General features: G+C 49.8%; 1 protein-coding gene across 1 annotated transcript in view; it reads left to right on the forward strand.

Annotated features, from left to right (window-relative positions):
- The window catches only part of LOC122393207 (HEAT repeat-containing protein 1-like), a 158,624-nt gene that overhangs the window by 116,628 nt on the left and 20,925 nt on the right, over window positions 1–21,071 (forward strand). The window contains exons 19-22 of the mRNA XM_043389035.1: window positions 8,766–8,941; window positions 13,705–13,875; window positions 14,554–14,745; window positions 15,764–15,955. Coding sequence (XP_043244970.1) covers window positions 8,766–8,941; window positions 13,705–13,875; window positions 14,554–14,745; window positions 15,764–15,955 — 731 coding nt within the window. The remainder of the gene's footprint in view (window positions 1–8,765; window positions 8,942–13,704; window positions 13,876–14,553; window positions 14,746–15,763; window positions 15,956–21,071) is intronic.

Raw genomic sequence — 21,071 nt, forward strand, 5'->3', positions numbered from 1 at the left:
TCATTCCTTCCGGGAAAGCAGAGCTAGTAAAAAACTAGGAGAGTTGATAGGAGAATTTTCTCTGGAAGATGCTTGGAGAACACTGCACCCAACGGAGAAAAAATTTACTTGGAGGAGAATAAACCCTCTGCAGCAGTCTCGAATTGATATGATTTTTGTAAGCAGCTGGATAATCAACAACAATGTAGTAAAAGCCCATATCGATACCGGCATCCTGAGTGACCACAGCTTTATTACGTTAACATTTTGTTTTTCGGATGAACCCCGAGGGCCCGGTCTGTGGCGCTTCAATAATTCCCTTCTTTTAGATGATGAATTCATTAACGCAGCTAAGTCTGAAATAAATAAAGCTTTGATAAAAACTGAACCTTATCATCAAAACATTCAGAAAGGAGTGATAATCGATATGCTATTAAGCAACATAAGAGTGCTTGCGATAAAAAGAAGTAAGAAAATTGCGTACGAGCTACGTCGCACAGAAAATCTTTTATATGACGCATTAAGTAAATGCGAGTCAAAGCTCGCCAGTTCGCCGACAGAGGAACTGGTCAAAGAGTACGAAAACACCAGACAAAGATTAGATGAGATCAAAATTAACCGTGGCAAGGCAGCAATTTTGAGATCTCAAACAGTATGGACAGAAGAAGGGGAAAAGCCAACAAGGTATTTCATGAGAACTGCACAACAGAGAGCGATGCAAAAAACGATAAGCACCCTCCAAACTGATGACGGATCGCTAATACAAGGTAATCGACCTATTCTCAACATGTGCGTTGAACACTTTCAATCGCTTTATTCAAAACAATTAACTAACGAAGAATATCTAGATGAGTTTGCCTTGAGCGATGAAGACCCAAGATTAACGGAGGAAGAGAAAAATAGATGTGAAGGGTATATAACGAAAGAGGAATGCAGTGCGGCATTACTTGGCATGGCTAAAAATAAAGCAGCAGGAATCTCAGGATTTTCTGCCGAATTTTTCTCTTTCTTCTGGAATGAGATTGGGGACATAGTTGTGAGCTATTTTAACGATGCCAAAGATAACGGTCAATTATTCATAACTCATAGAAGAGGGATTTTGACGCTAATACCTAAGAAAGGTGATCAAAAGTTGCTGTCAAATAAGAGACCCATTTGTCTCCTAGATGTTATTTATAAATTGATTGCCAAAGTGATTGCGATAAGAATAAAGAAAGTTGCTGACAAATTGGTAAACAAAGATCAAAGTGGGTTCTTGAAAGGGAGGTATATTGGTGAGAATTCGAGACTCATAGCAGATGTAATAAACTATTGTGAGTCAGATGACTTAGGAGGTGCAGTATTAGCGGTAGATTACAAAAATGCCTTCGATTCAATCAACCACGAGTTTATTTGGCACACATTGAAAGCATTTAATTTTGGTCCTGAATTGATAGCATGGATAAAGCTTTTATATAACGGCTCACTTCTGGCTGTTTGCAATAACGGTTTTACGTCAAATTGGTTTGCGTGCGGTCGCGGTACTTTTCAAGGTTCTCCGCTGAGTGGTTTACTGTTCAACTTAGTAGGAGAAATACTAGCGAACAAGATAAGAAGAGATAGGCTAATCAAGGGAATTACCATTGCTGGCATCGAAGTAAAATTGAGCATGTATGCCGATGATACAACGGTATTCTTGAACTCTGAAGCGTCGGTGCATAGAGTATTAGAAGTATTAGACAAATTCAGAAAAGTTTCTGGACTTGAAATAAACAGAACGAAAACGAAATTGATGTGGGTAGGATCAGCTAAATTTAGGAAGGAGGCCGTGGAAGGAATTGAAGCTGTCTCGAAGTTGAAAATCCTTGGCACCACCCACAGCGCCGTCGCTGACTGTGCGGAAGAAAACGTAGCACCTGTTATTACAAGGATTAGGAATGTGCTGAACAATTGGTCTCAGAGGCACTTAACGTTAAAGGGACGCATAACCATTTCAAAGACGCTTGTCGCATCCCAACTAGTGTATCTAGCTTCCTCTGTGAGCATCCCTAAGGTAGACCTACAAACGATTCAAGGTTTGATTATGAAGTTTTTATGGCGGGGAAGACCCCCGAAAGTTGCCGCCAGTGTCTTGTGCCTAGGTATTAGAGAGGGTGGCTTAAAAGCGCCGGATACATTGAAGTTTTATGATGCATTAAGGTTGCAATGGGTTAAACGAATGTACACAAATGTGGACTCGCAGTGGAGAAAGATTATTCAGGCTCGCATAGGAAAGTATAGCATTGATGATTTGCTAAGGAACCGTAACGCTAGGCACTTCGTTAAAAAGTCGAACATTCCTGATTTTTATAAACAAGTGGTTGGCCAGTATCAAGAGTTATTTTATAAAGAACCTTGCGAAGCCCTCCAAGCAAGAGCTGAATCGATTTGGTATAATGACACGGTATTAATTGGAGGGAAGCCTGCCTTTCAAAAGGAAATGTATGAAGCTGGCATTAAAATAGTAGATGACTTAGTTGGGCCCGATGGAAGTATGCTAAGCTTCAGTCAACTGAAGGAAAAAATGCCACAATTAAGAGTTGACTTCCTCACACTGCAGAGCATAAAAAATGCAATACCGTCCAAATGGAAACAAATGGTTAGGCTAAACACCAGGGCTATGCTGGACCCAGATGATAGAAAATGTTGCCTTATTAATGTGAGTGCCACTTTGAAAGTTTGTTTGAGGGCACTCATGTGTAATCACATATACAGAAAGTTGTTAACGATTAAAACACCTACCGCTCAATGCAAATGGGAACAAGAGGGCATTTCTTTTGATTGTTGGGGAGATATGTACGAGATACCGTACAAAGTAACAACGTCTACTAAATTACAATCATTGCATTTTCGCATTATACACAGATATATTCCAACACGTAAATTCCTATGTTCACGAAACATTATTGGTAGCAGATTATGCCTGAAATGTTTTGAGGTAGATACGCTCGAACATTTCTTCTATCGCTGCACTGATGTTCGCGAAATCTGGGATAAGGTGCTAGGTAAGATAACGGCGGCCTTTCGACTTCCAAACAGTTTCGTAAACGCCAAAACGGTGCTTCTCGGTAGTGCGTCCAGTCCAAATATAATTAACTTAGTAATTTTATTGTGCAAGCAGTATATCGTAGCATGTAAATTACAAAACAATTCTACTCAACAACCAAGTGTAGAAGGTGCGATAAAAATGGTCATGAACCAGCACGAAATTGAAAAAGCGATTGCCAAAAAAGATGATAAGCTCGACCAATTTTGGGAAAAGTGGGAAAAAGTCGTATACAGGAACCACGGAGGCTTGTTTCAGTGAATATTGTCCGCAAATAAATTCACATGGTCGTTGTGCCGGCACTTGGACGTCGCGTGCATACTTTATGGCATGTGTACGCAGTGCGGCGCTACACTGTGCGCAGAGAAATCAGCCTCGACGCACGAAGCGTCGACGCGCGACGCGCGCGTCCGTTATCCGCCGGCCATCGGTCGTGACCTGCCGCCCAAAGCCTGTTTGGTTGGTGTCGTGAATGTGGGCCAATGTCATGTTTATGTCCTTCTTTGATTGTGATTCGTGTAGCTTGTGTGTGTTGCATAAGTGATTTGTACGTCCTTGTGTTTCGTTAAATTTAATAATAAAGAGGTGAGAAAAAAAAAAGAGATATGGGCCTCTCAAAATCATTACTTTTGCAAAACTGCTTGAACACCCTTGACTTTTCACGTGGCACGTGCCACGACGGTCACTGAGATGTATCAAAAGTAGTCAATTACGGGGTAGAAGGGATGGCGTTACCTAGCAAAAAAGACTGCAGGCCAATCGGTCCAGCGGTTGCTGAGATATAAGCTTCTCAAAAGCGTTACAGGCCGGTCCGGCCCGGCCTGTAACGCTTTTGAGAGGCTTATATCTCAGTAACCGCCGGACCGATTGGCCTGCGGTCTTTTTGCTGGGTAGCCCCATCCCTTCTACCCCGTAATTGACTACTTTTGACACATCTCAGTGACCGTCGCGGCACGTGCCACGTGAAAAGTCAAGGGTGTTCAAGCTGCTTTGCAAAAGTAGTGATTTTCAGAGGCTCATATCTCAGCAGCCGCCTGGACGTGCAGGGGGCGCCCAAAAGGTGTTTTACTGGTAATAATTCCCTGAATTCGGTAGGCATATATTCGTTATTTTCCCCTATTTTTGAAAATCGGTTTGCTTTCGGAATACTCTCAATGGTTTTGGTCGGTATCGGTTTAGTATCGGTTTCCAAAATTTCTGAAATTGACATCACTTATCAGTATCATGCGCTGAAAATATCATCTTACTCTTGGTTTATATTGTTCCACTTCGTGTTGCTTCTCTTGTGTATTTATTTATGCACTAAAGCGATCCGACAGGCTTAAAAAATCCGAGCATAGTGACCACCTCTTTGGCTTTAGCCTGTTATAGCACAGCTTTGTAAATGTCAGTAGCTGTATCTCCTTTGTATTTTGTGATAACTCGTTTGATAACTGCCCCTGCTTTTTTCACTCAATAGATTTTGTTTATCTTTGTTTTTAGGCAGAATGTCTCATGCCTTTGTAATACAGGGTGTCTCAAAAGTTCGTTGACAGGTACCAGCCATGCTTTTTCGTCAATAATTCCGAATCAACAAGAAGTTCAATGTCGAAATTTTGCATGGGCATTGCTAAAGACCGTCCTTAAGCAGTGTCATTGTTTTCAAATGCATTCGACCCTTCATGAGCTCACAAAAAGGGTTCACCTCTGACCATGGGTCAGGCATAAAAATGGATGTCGCAAAATCGGGTCTGTTGTGAAACGCTCTGTTTCATGAGTAATGGGAATGTTTAAAGGGACCCTCCCACCTTCAAAAAAGTTAATGAATTGGCATGGAAGTGATGTCCCTTGGTTCAGAAAGAGCGAAAACGAATATCTACCAAATTTCACCGAAAAATATTCACTGGTTTTCAAGATATTAGGCTTTTACTTTAGTTTACTTTTTGGGATCTCCCCTGTTACTAGCGACTTTATTTGGAAGCAATAATTTGGCAGCCTTAAAATGCGGCAGACGTTGCGCGCAAAGCAGCGTATACCACCACGTGTTAACGATGGTTTTAGTCTAAGATTTAAAAATCGTTAGATCTCCGCTGACGTCACAAATTCTAAGGGGGCATTCCAATGCATTAGCCCCTTAGAATCCGAAAACTGCAAGTTTGAAATTCCATATCTTCGAATTAAAGCATTTTTCGATGTTGTGAGTGCCCAAACCGGTATTTGCAGGCCATGGCCACCAATTTGGCTATCTCAACTCAAAACTAATGTTAAGGTGGGAGTGTCCCTTTAAGTCAGAGCGGACACATTGCAAAATGTCGGCCAGTATGGGTACCACATGATGATCATTTAAAAAATCATGGCAAAAATTTTTGAGGGGCGAAACCATCCGAGACTAACAGCGTTTTGATCGACCCCCGTACGTCAGCTAGGCTCGTGTGCCAAAAAGCAGCTGAAAATGCGGTTATAGTTATTGAGAACTGGCAAGAAGCTCACAAGTAAAAGCTACCCAGTATCAAAAATAGCAGGTCATCGTAAAATAAAGACAAAGCATCGTTTAAAATTCTTCATAATATCTAAAATGCCAAAATTTTTGAGAAAATAACACGAAAATCGTTAATTTCAAAGACACTTGGCCCCCAAAAAAGGTAAATAAATGTAAAGTTTGATCCTAGGAAGTTTCATGAGGCAGATCTGGAGCGAATAGCTTTCTTTCAGACACGAAAACCCGACAAAACCACATGGTAGACAGCAGACATGTGCTTGGATCCGGAAAAATGGATCTGAGATCCGATCCCATGGATGCCGATCCGAGATCCATTCAGATCATAGATCCAACCCCTCAATTTTGTCGAGAGATCTACTGGGATCATAGATCTGACCCTTCAATTTTGTCGCTAGATCCACTCGGATCATAGATCTGGCTCCCCAATTTTGTTGTGAGATCCATTGGGATCATAGCTCATAGGTGCTCAAAATGTTAACAACTTTCTTTCATAAGAAGTTATGAATACCAAAGTATGGTTAGAAACAAACAATCTTATACAAAGGCCATATTAGTAAAGGCATCCAGTTACATTATACAGAATACAAAATAAAGGAGGCTCATGACGGTCACAACTTGAGAGAATTGAGTGACATGAAGATTGTTCACAGTTCACATACCAACAGAAAAGTTTGCATTAACAATTAACATTGACATAGAGGTAAGTCAAAGTAAATAGTCGAAGCCGTCGAAACTCGTTGAGACACCTCTAAGTCAAAGTAATGACTAATGAACAATACATAACTAGGTACCTACCACATCACAATTCATGTTAGAATCTGCATAATGATATTGATATTGATAAGACAATCCTGCATTAGACAACCATGAGGCTTTCCAGTTTCCAGCTACCACAATTGATTGATAAACAATAAAAGATGATACTGACACATGTGGCTTGGTTAGGTTAAGGTATTTCAATCTATCGAAAGAAATATTTGATAAAATAAACTGGGATATAAACAAAAGTATAAAAATATTCAACAGCCTGCGGGGAAGCGATGGGAAGCGAAATATCAATTGTAATGGCCTTGGATATTTACCGTAAAATGATTATTCAGTATCTAAATGGAACTCGTGACGTCATTTCAAATAACAAATGAGCTAGGCGTTCTACCTTCGAGTATAATGAAAATAAATGAAAAATCAAACTGGAAATTCAAAAGTCTGGAGTTTTTCTTTAAAGAATGTTTATTTTATCTGCCTCACATAATTTTACGATACGATTGTTTGTGAATATCATCTTTGTAGCGTTGAATTTAATGACGTAAACGTAAGCTGAAATGGTTTTACATGGCCTTGAATGGTGTGCGCCTTGCATCTTCATTTTATTCACTTTTCAAAAGAAAAACAATATCTTACGTCATTAGTTTAAAGGGTCTATTACGGGGAATTTTTGGAATCATTACGGTTTTGGTCAAATTAAGATTTTTCATTGGTCAAACGATAATGACGTAATAAAACCATATTACCAAAACGTGAGCTGTGAATTTCGTTTGTCTTTTTTTGGGAGGCTCTTCATAACAAAAACACAGCATGGCACCAATCCACGTGGCACGGTGCCAAAAGTAGGTAATCTGAAGAAGTTGATGCCATTTTTGAACTTGTAATTTTATTAGGAAAGTATTAGAGGCTGGTTGCTATTCTTACTAAATCGAAATTGTGTTGCACATACTAATAGCTCATACGAACATTCTGGATTGGGATTTCATACCTGGCAGAAGTGGATTGCTGGATTATTTTTAACAAAACTGACCTATTTGGCTTCCAGGTTTGATTTCCTAACATCTGTCCATAGGCGGCAGAACAGGGGGGGGGGTGGCACCAGGGTACAGTGCCCCCCATAGATTTTGGCATTTTACCATTAGCCCTACTGGCGTTGCATGGAAAGAATGGGACCAAAATGAAAATCTGCAGTGCCCTGCTGCCACTGCATCTGTCTGTACTGTTTGTTCATTGAATTTAAGTGGCTGTAGCTTGTTGATAAGATTGTCATCAGTGCTGTAATGTTGTGAAAAAGTTACAATTGGTCACAAAAAGTAGCAATATGCATGTTCTTGGATTATTTTAAATGTAGTACAAATGTTGTTTATTTAAATTCAAATTTAATGATGATACCTAATGATTACAAGTGGTCTTAACCAATAACCATGTCCACAAGTGATAATCCTCAATTGTATTGCACTGTAAGGTGTACAATTATGTAGGATAAGGGTTTCATTGGCTACATGTTGTCGTGAGATCCATACAGATCATAGGTCCTCCACAAATTTTTGCCCGCTGGATCCACAGAGATCATAGATCCGACCCCTAAATTTTGTCGAGAGATCCATTCGGATCATAGATCCAACCCCTGAATTTTGTCGAGAGATCCACTCGGATCATAGATCCAACCCCTCTATTTTGTCGAGAGATCCACTGAGATCATAGATCCAGCTCTCGGATCCAAGCACATGTCTGGTAGACAGGCTTGGGCCGTTTACAAAGCAAAAGCTCTCTTGAGGAAAACACTCCGCAACCCAGCGAATGTTTTGGCATGAGGAATGTTGACTTGTTGAGTGTTTGGAATTTGCAAAATTTGAACGGTGTGTCTCAGAAACAGATGGCCAACACATTCTGCTACGATATTATGCAAAAAAAAATTTACCCCTGGCAATTCCGGTTTGTTCAGGAATGGGGTGGTTTTGAAAAGGGAAATGGTGCTTTGGATGTTGGCGCTAGCCTTCGTGAAGGAATTGGCGTCAGTCAGAGAATACCTACAAAACACTCATGAATGGTGTCGATGCAAGCTGTCGGCTTTCAGGGAGAAGCAAATGTGGCCGGGAAGCTCGTTAAACCTAAATCCGACGCAGAAACTGCAAGGGATTTCCCTGCAAGAGCTTGAAAGCAGGCCACCTTTTATCAGCCTCTGGCAGCTGACGGAGCGACGAAAATCGGTATCGGAAAATATTTTTGGAGCTACAGCAAAGGGTTTGGTTTCAAACATTCCGAATTCGTTGTCAAAGCACGTGCATTTGTCTAGTGTACACATAAGCATCAAAACCTTATATTTTTGGCTTGTTCTTCTATGCTTTATTGGCATTGAAAATGTGTCAACGAACTTTTGAGACATCCTGTAGATTTGTGTTCTCTGGAAGCGGTGACCGGGTGCTTGTGTGTCAGCTCGGACGGTGGCGGGTCTGACGGGAGCTCCGTGTGCCGCAGGTGCTCGGCGCCGTGTGCTCGCTGGCGGCCGGCGGCCAGCTGCCGGCGCCGCTGCTGGCCTCGGTGCTGCTCTGCCTGGCCGAGCTGGTGGCCGGGCTGCGCGCGCACGCCGTCGGCCGGCTGCCGGCCGTGGCCGCCGTGCTGCTGGCCGCGCTCTCAGACTCTGACCGGCTCAGGTGGGTCAGGCAGGCACCGCTCAGGCGCTCAGCTGCCCCTATGCCATTCTCGGCGCCGATTATTTTCAGTGTCTTTATATGGTTGCCATACTGTCGCTTTTGCTCTAATGACCTTAGATGTCATAACTCTTTTATGTATTGTATGATGTTTTTGCCTGGGCTACGATTTTTTCAGTTGCAAACTAAAACGTACTAGATGGCCATGTTGGCGCGATAACTGTACGTTTTGATAGATGCGTTTGAGGGGGCATTAGTTTGGGTGTGAGAACTTGTGATTTTTATTTGTCTTATTTTGTCTTAGTTGGATATTTGTTTGAACGGCATGGTATGCTGGTGCTGGTTGCGGGTTGTTAGAGCCTTTCTCATGGTTTGCCTTTATCGAACTCAAACCCACCCTTCCCTACCCTACCTTACTAATAACCTACACATAGTTACCCATCTTATACTCGATTTAAGTAACGTACCAAATTTGAGCGCAATCGGCCCGGCCATTCTTAACCCTCGCATGTGTAGGGGGGGGTCGGATGGACCCCCCCCCCATGGTTTTTCGCGAATAACTCGCGTAAAAAGCGGCCGATCGCGACGAAACTTTCAGTACCCTCGCATTGATCAATTTTACACCTACCCTGAAAATTTCATGACCCTGACCCCAATGACCTTTGACCTGTGACCTCTTTTCCGAGACCATGTTTGGCCGGAATCGCGATTCCGCGTATGTCGGCTCGCATTAGCCGCGCGTTTGCAAGCTTTTCGTGGTTTCAAACGTTCAAACATGTGATTTGATGTTGCTCCCATGCATTAGGGTGGGTGTCAAGGTCACCTGAAGGTCAGGTCAGGTCATTGACCTTTGGTGACCTCGGTTCACTTTTTCGAGTTTTACATGTTTTTAGGCTAGTTTTTGGAGCTGAATTCGAATTTAGCAACCATTTGAACATTTACAAAGTAGTTTTGGTGACTTCGTAACATGTTACGAAGCTGTCAGAGGCGGTTGACACGTAATACTAATACCCGTCACGACGCCTACTGGTTGACCTGACCTGACCTGACCCGACCTGGTCTAAATGCTTAAAGACATCATCTGTGATCAAGACTAACACGATATTCGTGATCAGCACCCCGAAAAACCCCTTAGCAGCCACACTTTACGACTTTCTAACAGGTCCCGATTTTCCCGACCTTGGGTCATGGACCTGACCTGGAAGGTCAACCAATGACCTAGGACCTTAAAATTGGGTATCATCGGCTTCCTCTCGTCACGGGCAACATGCTCGTTTTTTCCGCGAAGCTCTAGCTCGATCAGGGGCCAAACGGCAAGGGGGGGGTCCAACCGACCCCCCCCCCCTACACATTAGAAGCTGGAAAACGCCGCACACATGCGAGGGTTAAGATATAAAACTGGTCCACTGCACTTGCGCACGCGCTGAGACTCCATATGACTTGTGCCAGCCACCTTTCTAAATTGTCCCCAACAGTGAACAAAATTTGAGCGAAATCGGCCCAGCCGTTCTTGAGATGTATAAGTGGACCCCTCACGTGCGCACGTGCAATCGATCCACCCTACCTGTCACAAATGACCATACATCGCTAGGTAAGTGCCCCCTCCACCCACAGTCCAAGTTTCAGCGCAATCGGCCCAGTAGTAGGTGAGTTATTCCTAGTATGTACAATAATGTGCTGTTTACTGGTAGTCGCTTATTTTCAGTGTTTGGAATTCCCCTTTGCGGGCGGTGCATTGCAGCCCATGCTTTGATAGCTATTGTGAAAAGTGGAATGACCTGACGGCCATAAGCCATCGATCGGATTTTGTCGAAAAATACCTGTAACGTTAACAAAACACGGTCGTATGCTTGAGTCATTTTCACGTGATTTTTCACGTATTGCACGTGACCTGAATAAAAATTGTAGAACTTATCCGTGTGTACCCTGTGCCGTTTACCGCTTGTCGCTATCTTGCTTTGTTCTCGAGATCTCGCTGTCGCTCCTGCTCGTAATAATGGGCAGGTCATAAATATGACCTGACCTGAGGTCAACGCAGGGCGAAAGCCACTTTTTATTATCGCATATGAATGAAAATTGATAACGTTTTACTCGTCATCAGACAAAATTGTAACTTTCAGTTGGGAAAATATCAAGGTCACTCTTCGAAAAATAGGTCAACAGGTCACGTGATCAAAATTTTCAAAAATTGAAAATCCGAGATAGCCAAAATGTTCGTTGGTTGATTGCGAGTTGAAACATATAAAGTTTTTATCATAGAAAACCAATAGTTTCTGAGTTATAAGCCGCCAAACATAGGGTTGCAGCGTGACCTCCAGGAATTGCCGGAGGCTATATCTCGGAAACCGTTGCTCGAAGAAAAAAATCCTTGCCACGGCTGGGTTCCCCGCCCATCACAACCCTTTAGACCAATTTTAAGCAAAAAAATAAAGCATGAGGGTGTAAATTTAATCTTTTTTTGGTCGATCTATCGTGGAATGCCCCCGCTAGTTCCATCTCTCCTCTATCCATTGGTGGCAACCCCATCTCGCTGCGACCACCCATCGCCGAGTTAGAAGCTAGGGAAAGGAGCGCTGCAGGCCCGATTTTCGCCCGATCGCGATTTTCGCCGGCCTCGTGTTAACCCGCGCCCCACTGGGGGGGGGGGGGGGCTATTTATAGCCCCCCTCCCGTTTTTCTGCAATAACTTCCAAACCGCTTGACGTATCGACGCCAAACTTTCAGTACCTTAGGCTGCATCAATTTGACACCTTGTGTCAAAATTTGAACTTCGCAACTACTATAGGTCGGCCGGAAATGACGTCAGAGTGACGTCATGTTCGGCCGATTTCGACGCAAAACATTGAACCACGGCAATCGCTCCCAAGAGCTCAGTTTTTAAGCTAGATCCAATTTCTTTGCATGAGAGGACTCAGAATAGATTGCGCTATCAAACTGCTATCTCGGATTTTCGAAATTCTGAAAATTTGGAAAATTTAATATAATAAAATCCAAATTTTATATTTTTACATTTTTCAAAAAGTTTTAGACTTTTCGAAAAAAAACCGGAATATATGTGATAGAACGCATTATTATGACTAACTCTAGCAAGTTTTAGCTAAATATCTTCAAAAATGGCCAAGTTTTACGCATTACCTATTCCAAAAAAAAATTCACAATTATTAATTTTTCAAATCAGTTTTTCAGCACGTATTTGACATCGTACGCCAATATAAATAGCACCATCGTGTTCCTGAGCTCAAACTGCATCCAATAGACACCTTTCTTGTTGACAAATTTCAACTTCAAAATTTGATCTTTTTTTACCTGAAAGTGACCTAAGCTAAATTCGACTCAAAATGACCTCGAATGACACAGACGACATCAAATTCGAAATCTCTGACCTAAATGGACCATAAAACATGTGTCACGTGACCGACGCATGATATAATATTTTCGTGACCTGTGATGACCTGACCTTGACCTGAAAATCAAAGTACAAGTTTGGTACCCTCAGGGTAACTAGAGCATCTGTTCCCGAGTGTGTGAACCAACAATTAGCCGGATATGACTTGTAAGACGGCGGCCAGAGCCCAAAACGTGAACAAGCCAAAATGCTAATAATTTTTACTTTGACCTGACCTGTGACGTCATCGGTGACCTCGAGGTCAATGGATTTAGGTTTTGTTCGACAGTTTTTCCGGGGCTATCAGACGCCGTTTGAATTTTGACGATCGGCCCTGTAGTTTCGGAGTTAGGAGGGGGGGGGGGCTATGAATAGCCCCCCCCCCAGTAGGGCGTGTTATACGCAGACCCCAGTGGGGCGCGGGTTAACCCTATGACAGCACACAGCACCCTTTAGCACGTGCCGACGGCGCACCCCTGGCCAGATTACGCCCAAATTTTAATACCAAGGCCCCCCACGCCCACAGATTTGGCATGCCAAATTTCACGTCTCTACGCGGCGCCATTCAGGCGCAATTATATATATATATATATATATATATATATATATATATATATATATATATATATATATATATATATATATATATATATATATATATATGATAAAATCTGTGATAAAAAATAACATGAAATACGTGATCAGCGCCCCGAAAAACCCCGTAACAGCTTCCCTTTACGAAGTTATAGCAGGTCCCGATTTTCCCGACTTTTGAGTCGTTGACCTGACCTGGAAGGTCAGCCAATGACTTAGGACCTTAAAATTGGGTATCATCGGTTTCCTCCTGTCACGGGCAGCACGCTCGTTTTTTCGCGAGGCTCTAACTCAATCAGGGGCCGAACGGCAGGGGGTACAACCGCCCCCCCCCTACGCGCTAGACGCTGGTAAACGCCGCACACATGCGAGGGTTAAGACCTGAAGGAAACGGAATTTTGTTGTTTTCCTCGCCTGAGAACTTAACAGCTGTTTGACAAGCTTTGATTTAAGCTGCGCAGATCAGTGAATGAGATAACCTCCCCTACGGGAGCCAACGGCACCCCTCGGTATCCGCCGGCGCTTCGATAAATCGACATATTATAATTGTTTTATTATGCATCTCCCCCATATAATGCGGTACCCCCCCCCCCATAATTTTGTATTAGCCCCTGGAAATATGCGTGCGAAATTCTATTTTTGAAGATTTGACCCAAAAGGCATCGGCAATTTGGCTGATTCCTGAAGCCGATAATGTACATACAGCTATGATGTGAGTGTGCGTTTGTGATGCTGCGCAGAGTTTGGGTGTGGCTGGCCGCGACCTGACTGGGTGTTCGCTCGCCAGCGACCAGCTGCTGCTGCTGTCGGCCGTGACGCTGACGCTGAAGCTGACCGAGGCGCTGGCCCACTTCATCTCTCCGTACGTGGCCGATCTGGTGGCGCACGTCAGCCGGCTGTCGGCCGCGCACGGCACCGACGGCGCCGGCGTCCTGTCACACCGGCTCAGCCAGACACGGTACGGTACGGCGCACGGCTCCGCCTGACTGTCACACCGGCTCAGCCAGACACGGTACGGACTGCGGGCCAGGACACCCTACAGTACAGTACACGGTGTCCCGAAATTGATGCGCGGCTGTTTTATCCTCAATAACTTATGAAGTACTTGAACGTATTTCACTGTTAATATGTTATCATAGTCCCCATTCAGTCGCATACACGGTTTATTGCACTCTAGCGTGTTTGTTTGTTTGTCGTTTGCTCTACTCGCGGCCCGTCTGGAGCGCCAGGGAGGTATCCACTAGATCTCCCCGGCCCGGGGAGGTATCCCACAGCTCTCCCCGGGGCCGGGACGGCATATGCCATGGAACGGCACCGTCCCGGTCTGGCCAGACGGGCCGCCGTACAGTTAGGGAGGAGGCCGCAGGCTGGCGGAGCGCGTGTGGTCCAGCTGTAACGGACAGAAGGTCTGTCGGGGCGGCGGGGTTGCGTCTGAGACCTGGCGTGTGTATGTGTGTTTATTTCGGTGATGCTGTGATGCTTTGTTTTGTTGAAGAGGTGCCTCGTAATAAGTTTGTGCTTTTGCATCAATTCAACTTTATTTCTGTCCATTGTCCAATGTCCATGCCCATAAATCATAATCGGCGCGGCAGACACCGGCTGGGCGCCTGCTGACCTGTGTTGGACCGGCCGGCAGACGGCGGCTGGCCACCGGCGTGCCACTGCGGGTGCTGCTGCCGGCCGTGGACCAGTGCTTCGGCAGACTGGTGGCCGACGGCGCGGCGGACGCGCTGGCCGCTCTGATGGCTGTGCTGTCGGATGCGGCGCGATGGGCCGATGTGGCGGAGCTGAGCGCCGCCCTGCCGTCGCTGCAGTCGCTCACTGTCCGGTAAATGGCGCCACCTCACAGGCGCTCCCTCACCACAGCAGTGCCGCCGCTTCAGGCCTGGCAATATTCCCGGCCGCTCATGGTATAACGTACATTCCGCCGCTACCGGTGGCATGCGATTTCGCCGTTTTGCTTAATCATTAATTTGAACATGATGCTTGAATTTCGCCCTTGAATGACGAGTCATTGTCCATTTTCGCCCTTTGGAAAAGTTTCCTCAGTGTTAAGTGAGCAGGCTGACGTGACCGTGCCTGGTCATGTCGCTGTGTAGCTGTCGCTGTCGCTGTGTAGCTGTCGCTGTGTAGTTGTCGCTGTCGCTGTGTCGCTGTCGCTGTGTAGCTGTCGCTGTGTAGATGTCGCTGTGTAGCTGTGTAGCTTTCGCTGTGACGTTGTGTCGCTGTCGCTGTGTCGCTGTGTAGCTGTGTCGCTGTCCTTGTATCGCCACTGTCGCTGTGTAGTTATCGTTGTATCGCCACTGTCGCTGTGCAGCTGTCGCTGTGTAGCTGTGTAGTTGTCCTGTGTAGCTGTCGCTGTCGTTTTGTCGCTGTGTCGCTGTCGCTGAGTAGCTGTGTAGCTGTCGTTGTATCGCCACTGTCGCTGTGTCGCTGTGTAGCTGTCGCCACTGTCGCTGTGTAGCTGTCATAGTATCGCCACTGTCGCTGTGTAGCTGTCGCTGTGTCGCCACTGTCGCTGTGTCGCTGTGACGTTGTGTCGCTGTCACTGTCGTTGTCGCTGTGTAGCTGTGTAGTTGTCTTGTGTCGCTGTCGTGTCGCTGTGTCGCTGTCGTGTCGCTGTGTAGCTGTCGCTGTGTCGCTGTGTAGTTGTCGCTGTCGCTGTGTCGCTGTCGCTGTGTAGCTGTCGCTGTGTCACTGACGTGTAGCTGTGACGCTGTGTCGCTGTGTAGCTGTCGCTGTGTAGTTGTCGCTGTCGCTGTGTCGCTGTCGCTGTGTCGCTGTCGCTGTGTAGCTGTCGCTGTGTCGCTGTGTCACTGTGACGGTGGCGTCCGGTGGCCGAGCAGGGCGCTCGAGTTCCGCGCGGCCGGCGGCGCACACCCGGCCACCGCGCGCCGCGTGGAGGCCGCCGTGCTGGAGGCCGTGACGTGTGTGGTACCGCGGCTCTCGGAGGCCACCTTTGGACCGCTGCTGGTGCGCCTGCTCGACTGGGCGAGCGGCGCTGGCGCCCCCACCGCGCGGCTCGTCACTTTCTTCAGGTGTGTGTCTGGCAGACTGCGGGGGCGCGGGCCGGTTTCGGCTGGGCGTTGGTGGGCCGCAGTCGGCGGGGTGTCCGCGGGGTTGATGGTCCGCTTCTCTTTATCCACCGGGTTCCTATGGCTCAGCATTGGCAGCAGTCGCCTGGTACCGGTAGGCTGTGCCGCATGACCCGAGAGTGAAGCGGCACAGCCTACCCACACTGTATGACACCGGCTCGGGTCGCCTGGTAGAGCGATTTGACCGGGCGCTGCGTTACACCGGCTGGGGGGAGGGGGGGGGGGGTAAGGGTCAGGCCTGTCTATTTGGCTCGGCTCGGTGGATGAGGCGGGCTGGAGTGTGGTGTGGGGCGGGGGTGATGTGGGGAGGGAGTGAGCGGACCTGGGGCTGGGTGTGTGTGGTCACTTGTCGCATAGAACCGATCGTAATCCACCCTCCAAAAATTCGCTTTAGAGATATTCACAAAACCCAGGGGGGTTCAAACACCCATCTCCCAAGTGGGGTGCGGAAGGACAGGTAAGGGTCCATACGGTCTCCTCATGAATTGCAGCAAAGAAAGAAAACAAACCTGTCACCAAATAATCTTTCTGAAAAGTGGACTAATCGCATAGCCTGGGACACAGAAATAAACATCCAGCACGCGAAGCGTATCGAACCGGGCCTCTCACTACCGGTCAGCTTGACAGTCGAGCACTCCTACGCGCCGTCTGGATGGGTCCCGCCTTCTGGAGGTGGACGGTGTGGGGGAGCCCCCCCCCCCCGCCCCGGGCGTGGAGAGCGCCCGGGGAAACCAAACGGGACCCGGACCGCCTCCTCGGGGGCCGGTCGCCGGTGGCCGACGCGCCACCACGTCGCCGCGCAGCATCATCACCACGTATCATCTTCACCATTCAATCGCCCGGGGCAGCGGATGCCCACCAGCGGGACCGGGTGCCGCGCCAGGGGGGCCGATGGACGGTCCCCCGCAGCGGACCCGGCCCGCGCTGAATGAATAGCCTGGCGCCCCCCGTCGCCGACACGGGCGGCGGGGTCACGGGCGGCCGGAGCGGGGGAGGTCGCCGCAGTAGGAGGGCTAAGAAGAATCGCCGCTACAGAAGGAACTGCCGTGTCCGAAGCCGCCTGCTCATACTGAGCTGGAACGCGGAGGGTCTCCGGAAGAAAACGCTGGAGGTTCAACGTTGGCTGTCGGACAACAAGGTAGACGTGGCGGTGATCCAGGAGGCCCAGCTGCCGGCGAAGAAAAACATCGCCCTCCCTGGTTTCCAGATCGCCTCGGTCGCCCGTCGAGTGCGAGGGCGTAGAACAGACGGCCCTGTGAAAGGAGGGGACGTTGTGATATACATCCGGGACGGACTCAGCTTCACCAAACTTGAGGACCGCCCACTCGACGCCTCCGACGACAGCACAGAGTGGTGTGGTGCCCGACTGCTCCTCCCACCTAGTCAACATTCTAGTCAACCGTCTACCATCGACATCCATAACATATACAGGCCACCCATCCGTACGGGCGAAAGCGACGAGAGGGAGGACAGGTTCGCCCTCACTCTCAGACCCACTTCAGACTGCATTATCACCGGGGATTTCAACGCGCATCACCCGATGTGGGACCACCAGTGTGACGACGCGGATGACGTCGGCCGCCGCCTGGCCGCCTGGTGCGAGGCCGGGGACTGGTCTGTCCTCAACTCTGGCGCTCCGACCCACGCCGACTACAGGGGGAACACCGGAGCCCCAGACGTCACCGTCTGCACGCGCGGCCTTGCGAGGAGGTGTGCGTGGTCTATCGGGGATGACCTCGGCAGTGACCACCTACCGCAACTCGTCGAGGTCGTGTGCCACGGCGGCCGGCCGCGGCGCATCCGGAAAACGAAGTGGGCCTTCCACAAGGCGGACTGGGTCGGATTCCGCGACGGCATCGAGCGGACACTCGAGACGAGCTCACCCCCGCCGGGCGCCACCACCGAGCAACTCCTGGCAGTGTTTAGCCAGACGCTGTTAGCTCACAGTGTGGAGATGATCCCGCGGGGCGCGCGAGCCGACCCAAAACCGTGGGCCCTGGACCCGGAACTCGTGCGGGCCGTGGCGAAGCGCCGGGAGGCGAGAGACGCCATGCGAACGGATCGTTCCCGGGAGGCGAGGGAACGGTGGCTGACGGCTAAGCGCCATGCCGCCATCACTGAAGACAAAGCCAAGACGCGCAGCTTCCGCGACTTTGCCACAACAACGCTGAACAAGCCGACCAGCATCGGCCTGGTGACCAAGGTGCTGCGCAAGATGGAGGGGTCGGTGCAGGCTTGCCCCGGCCACGCTCTCCAAGGGGACCATGGCCTTGCCGTGGAGGACCTTGAGAAGGCGACCTCCTTCGCGCGAACCTACTCACGGGTCAGCCGGCAAGTCCGGTCGAGGAAGTTAGACCGCAAGGTAAAACATGAACTGATTCAACGCAGCCGCCCCCCGTGCACTGCCTGCGCGGGGGAAAGAGAGGACGCCAGCTGCTGCGGACCTTTTTCCACAACAGAGATGGATATCCAGCTGCGGAAGCTGCGCAACAAGAAGGCTCCAGGACCAGACAACATCTGCGCGGAGCACCTGAAGCACCTCGGCCCCACCGCCAAGGCCCTGCTCCTGCGCCTCATCAATCAGTCCTGGCTGAGGGGGGAGGTCCCGGCAGACTGGCGAAGAGCCGTCATCGTGCCGATCCCCAAAGCCGGGAAAGACCCCAAGCTGACTTCGAGCTACCGACCGATCGCGCTAACGTCTCACCTGGCGAAGCTGGCCGAGAGGATGGTAGCCGCTCGCCTGACTCACCTGGCAGAGAGAGACGATATGGTCCCTGCGGAACAGGTCGGCTTCAGGAGGGGTCGCTCCGCAGAAGAGAATTTGGGAAGGCTGATCCAGACAGTGCAGGATGGCTGGAATAAGGCCAAGCCGCGTGGAAGACCGATCGATGGCGTCACGGCCGAGAAATTCGTCCTCATGGCCTACGATTTTAGCCGCGCCTATGACGTCATCGACCATCGTATGCTCAAGCTGAAGCTCCTGCGGCTGGGCCTACCTGCCTGTCTGGTTCGCTGGATCTGGGCATTCCTGCGCGACCGCCGGGCGTCTGTGGAGGTGAACGGCGCCCGGAGTGCTGAACGAGTCTTCAGGGCCGGTCTCCCGCAGGGCAGCGTCCTGGCCCCGACTCTGTACACGCTGTGGGCTGCCGACCTCATCTTGGAGCTGCGACGAGTGCCACACACCACGACGTACATGTACGCGGACGACACCGCAACCCTCAGCGGTGGGAGCTCTATTGCCCTGGCAAAGGAAAGGGCACAGAAGTCGGCGGACATTATCGCCGCCTGGGCGGACCGCTGGAAGATGAGGGTGGCGGGTGAAAAGACCCAGGCCATTGTTCTCTCACAATGGGCCAGGGACGCCGGTGAGCTGTGGAGGTGTGCGTGGTCTATCGGGGATGACCTCGGCAGTGACCACCTACCGCAACTCGTCGAGGTCGTGTGCCACGGCGGCCGGCCGCGGCGCATCCGGAAAACGAAGTGGGCCTTCCACAAGGCGGACTGGGTCGGATTCCGCGACGGCATCGAGCGGACACTCGAGACGAGCTCACCCCCGCCGGGCGCCACCACCGAGCAACTCCTGGCAGTGTTTAGCCAGACGCTGTTAGCTCACAGTGTGGAGATGATCCCGCGGGGCGCGCGAGCCGACCCAAAACCGTGGGCCCTGGACCCGGAACTCGTGCGGGCCGTGGCGAAGCGCCGGGAGGCGAGAGACGCCATGCGAACGGATCGTTCCCGGGAGGCGAGGGAACGGTGGCTGACGGCTAAGCGCCATGCCGCCATCACTGAAGACAAAGCCAAGACGCGCAGCTTCCGCGACTTTGCCACAACAACGCTGAACAAGCCGACCAGCATCGGCCTGGTGACCAAGGTGCTGCGCAAGATGGAGGGGTCGGTGCAGGCTTGCCCCGGCCACGCTCTCCAAGGGGACCATGGCCTTGCCGTGGAGGACCTTGAGAAGGCGACCTCCTTCGCGCGAACCTACTCACGGGTCAGCCGGCAAGTCCGGTCGAGGAAGTTAGACCGCAAGGTAAAACATGAACTGATTCAACGCAGCCGCCCCCCGTGCACTGCCTGCGCGGGGGAAAGAGAGGACGCCAGCTGCTGCGGACCTTTTTCCACAACAGAGATGGATATCCAGCTGCGGAAGCTGCGCAACAAGAAGGCTCCAGGACCAGACAACATCTGCGCGGAGCACCTGAAGCACCTCGGCCCCACCGCCAAGGCCCTGCTCCTGCGCCTCATCAATCAGTCCTGGCTGAGGGGGGAGGTCCCGGCAGACTGGCGAAGAGCCGTCATCGTGCCGATCCCCAAAGCCGGGAAAGACCCCAAGCTGACTTCGAGCTACCGACCGATCGCGCTAACGTCTCACCTGGCGAAGCTGGCCGAGAGGATGGTAGCCGCTCGCCTGACTCACCTGGCAGAGAGAGACGATATGGTCCCTGCGGAACAGGTCGGCTTCAGGAGGGGTCGCTCCGCAGAAGAGAATTTGGGAAGGCTGATCCAGACAGTGCAGGATGGCTGGAATAAGGCCAAGCCGCGTGGAAGACCGATCGATGGCGTCACGGCCGAGAAATTCGTCCTCATGGCCTACGATTTTAGCCGCGCCTATGACGTCATCGACCATCGTATGCTCAAGCTGAAGCTCCTGCGGCTGGGCCTACCTGCCTGTCTGGTTCGCTGGATCTGGGCATTCCTGCGCGACCGCCGGGCGTCTGTGGAGGTGAACGGCGCCCGGAGTGCTGAACGAGTCTTCAGGGCCGGTCTCCCGCAGGGCAGCGTCCTGGCCCCGACTCTGTACACGCTGTGGGCTGCCGACCTCATCTTGGAGCTGCGACGAGTGCCACACACCACGACGTACATGTACGCGGACGACACCGCAACCCTCAGCGGTGGGAGCTCTATTGCCCTGGCAAAGGAAAGGGCACAGAAGTCGGCGGACATTATCGCCGCCTGGGCGGACCGCTGGAAGATGAGGGTGGCGGGTGAAAAGACCCAGGCCATTGTTCTCTCACAATGGGCCAGGGACGCCGGTGAGCTGACCGTGAAGGTCGCTGGA

The sequence above is a fragment of the Amphibalanus amphitrite genome, unplaced genomic scaffold, assembly GCF_019059575.1.
Source record: "Amphibalanus amphitrite isolate SeventyFive unplaced genomic scaffold, NRLGWU_Aamphi_draft 000523F_arrow, whole genome shotgun sequence".
Lineage (NCBI taxonomy): Eukaryota > Metazoa > Arthropoda > Thecostraca > Balanomorpha > Balanidae > Amphibalanus > Amphibalanus amphitrite.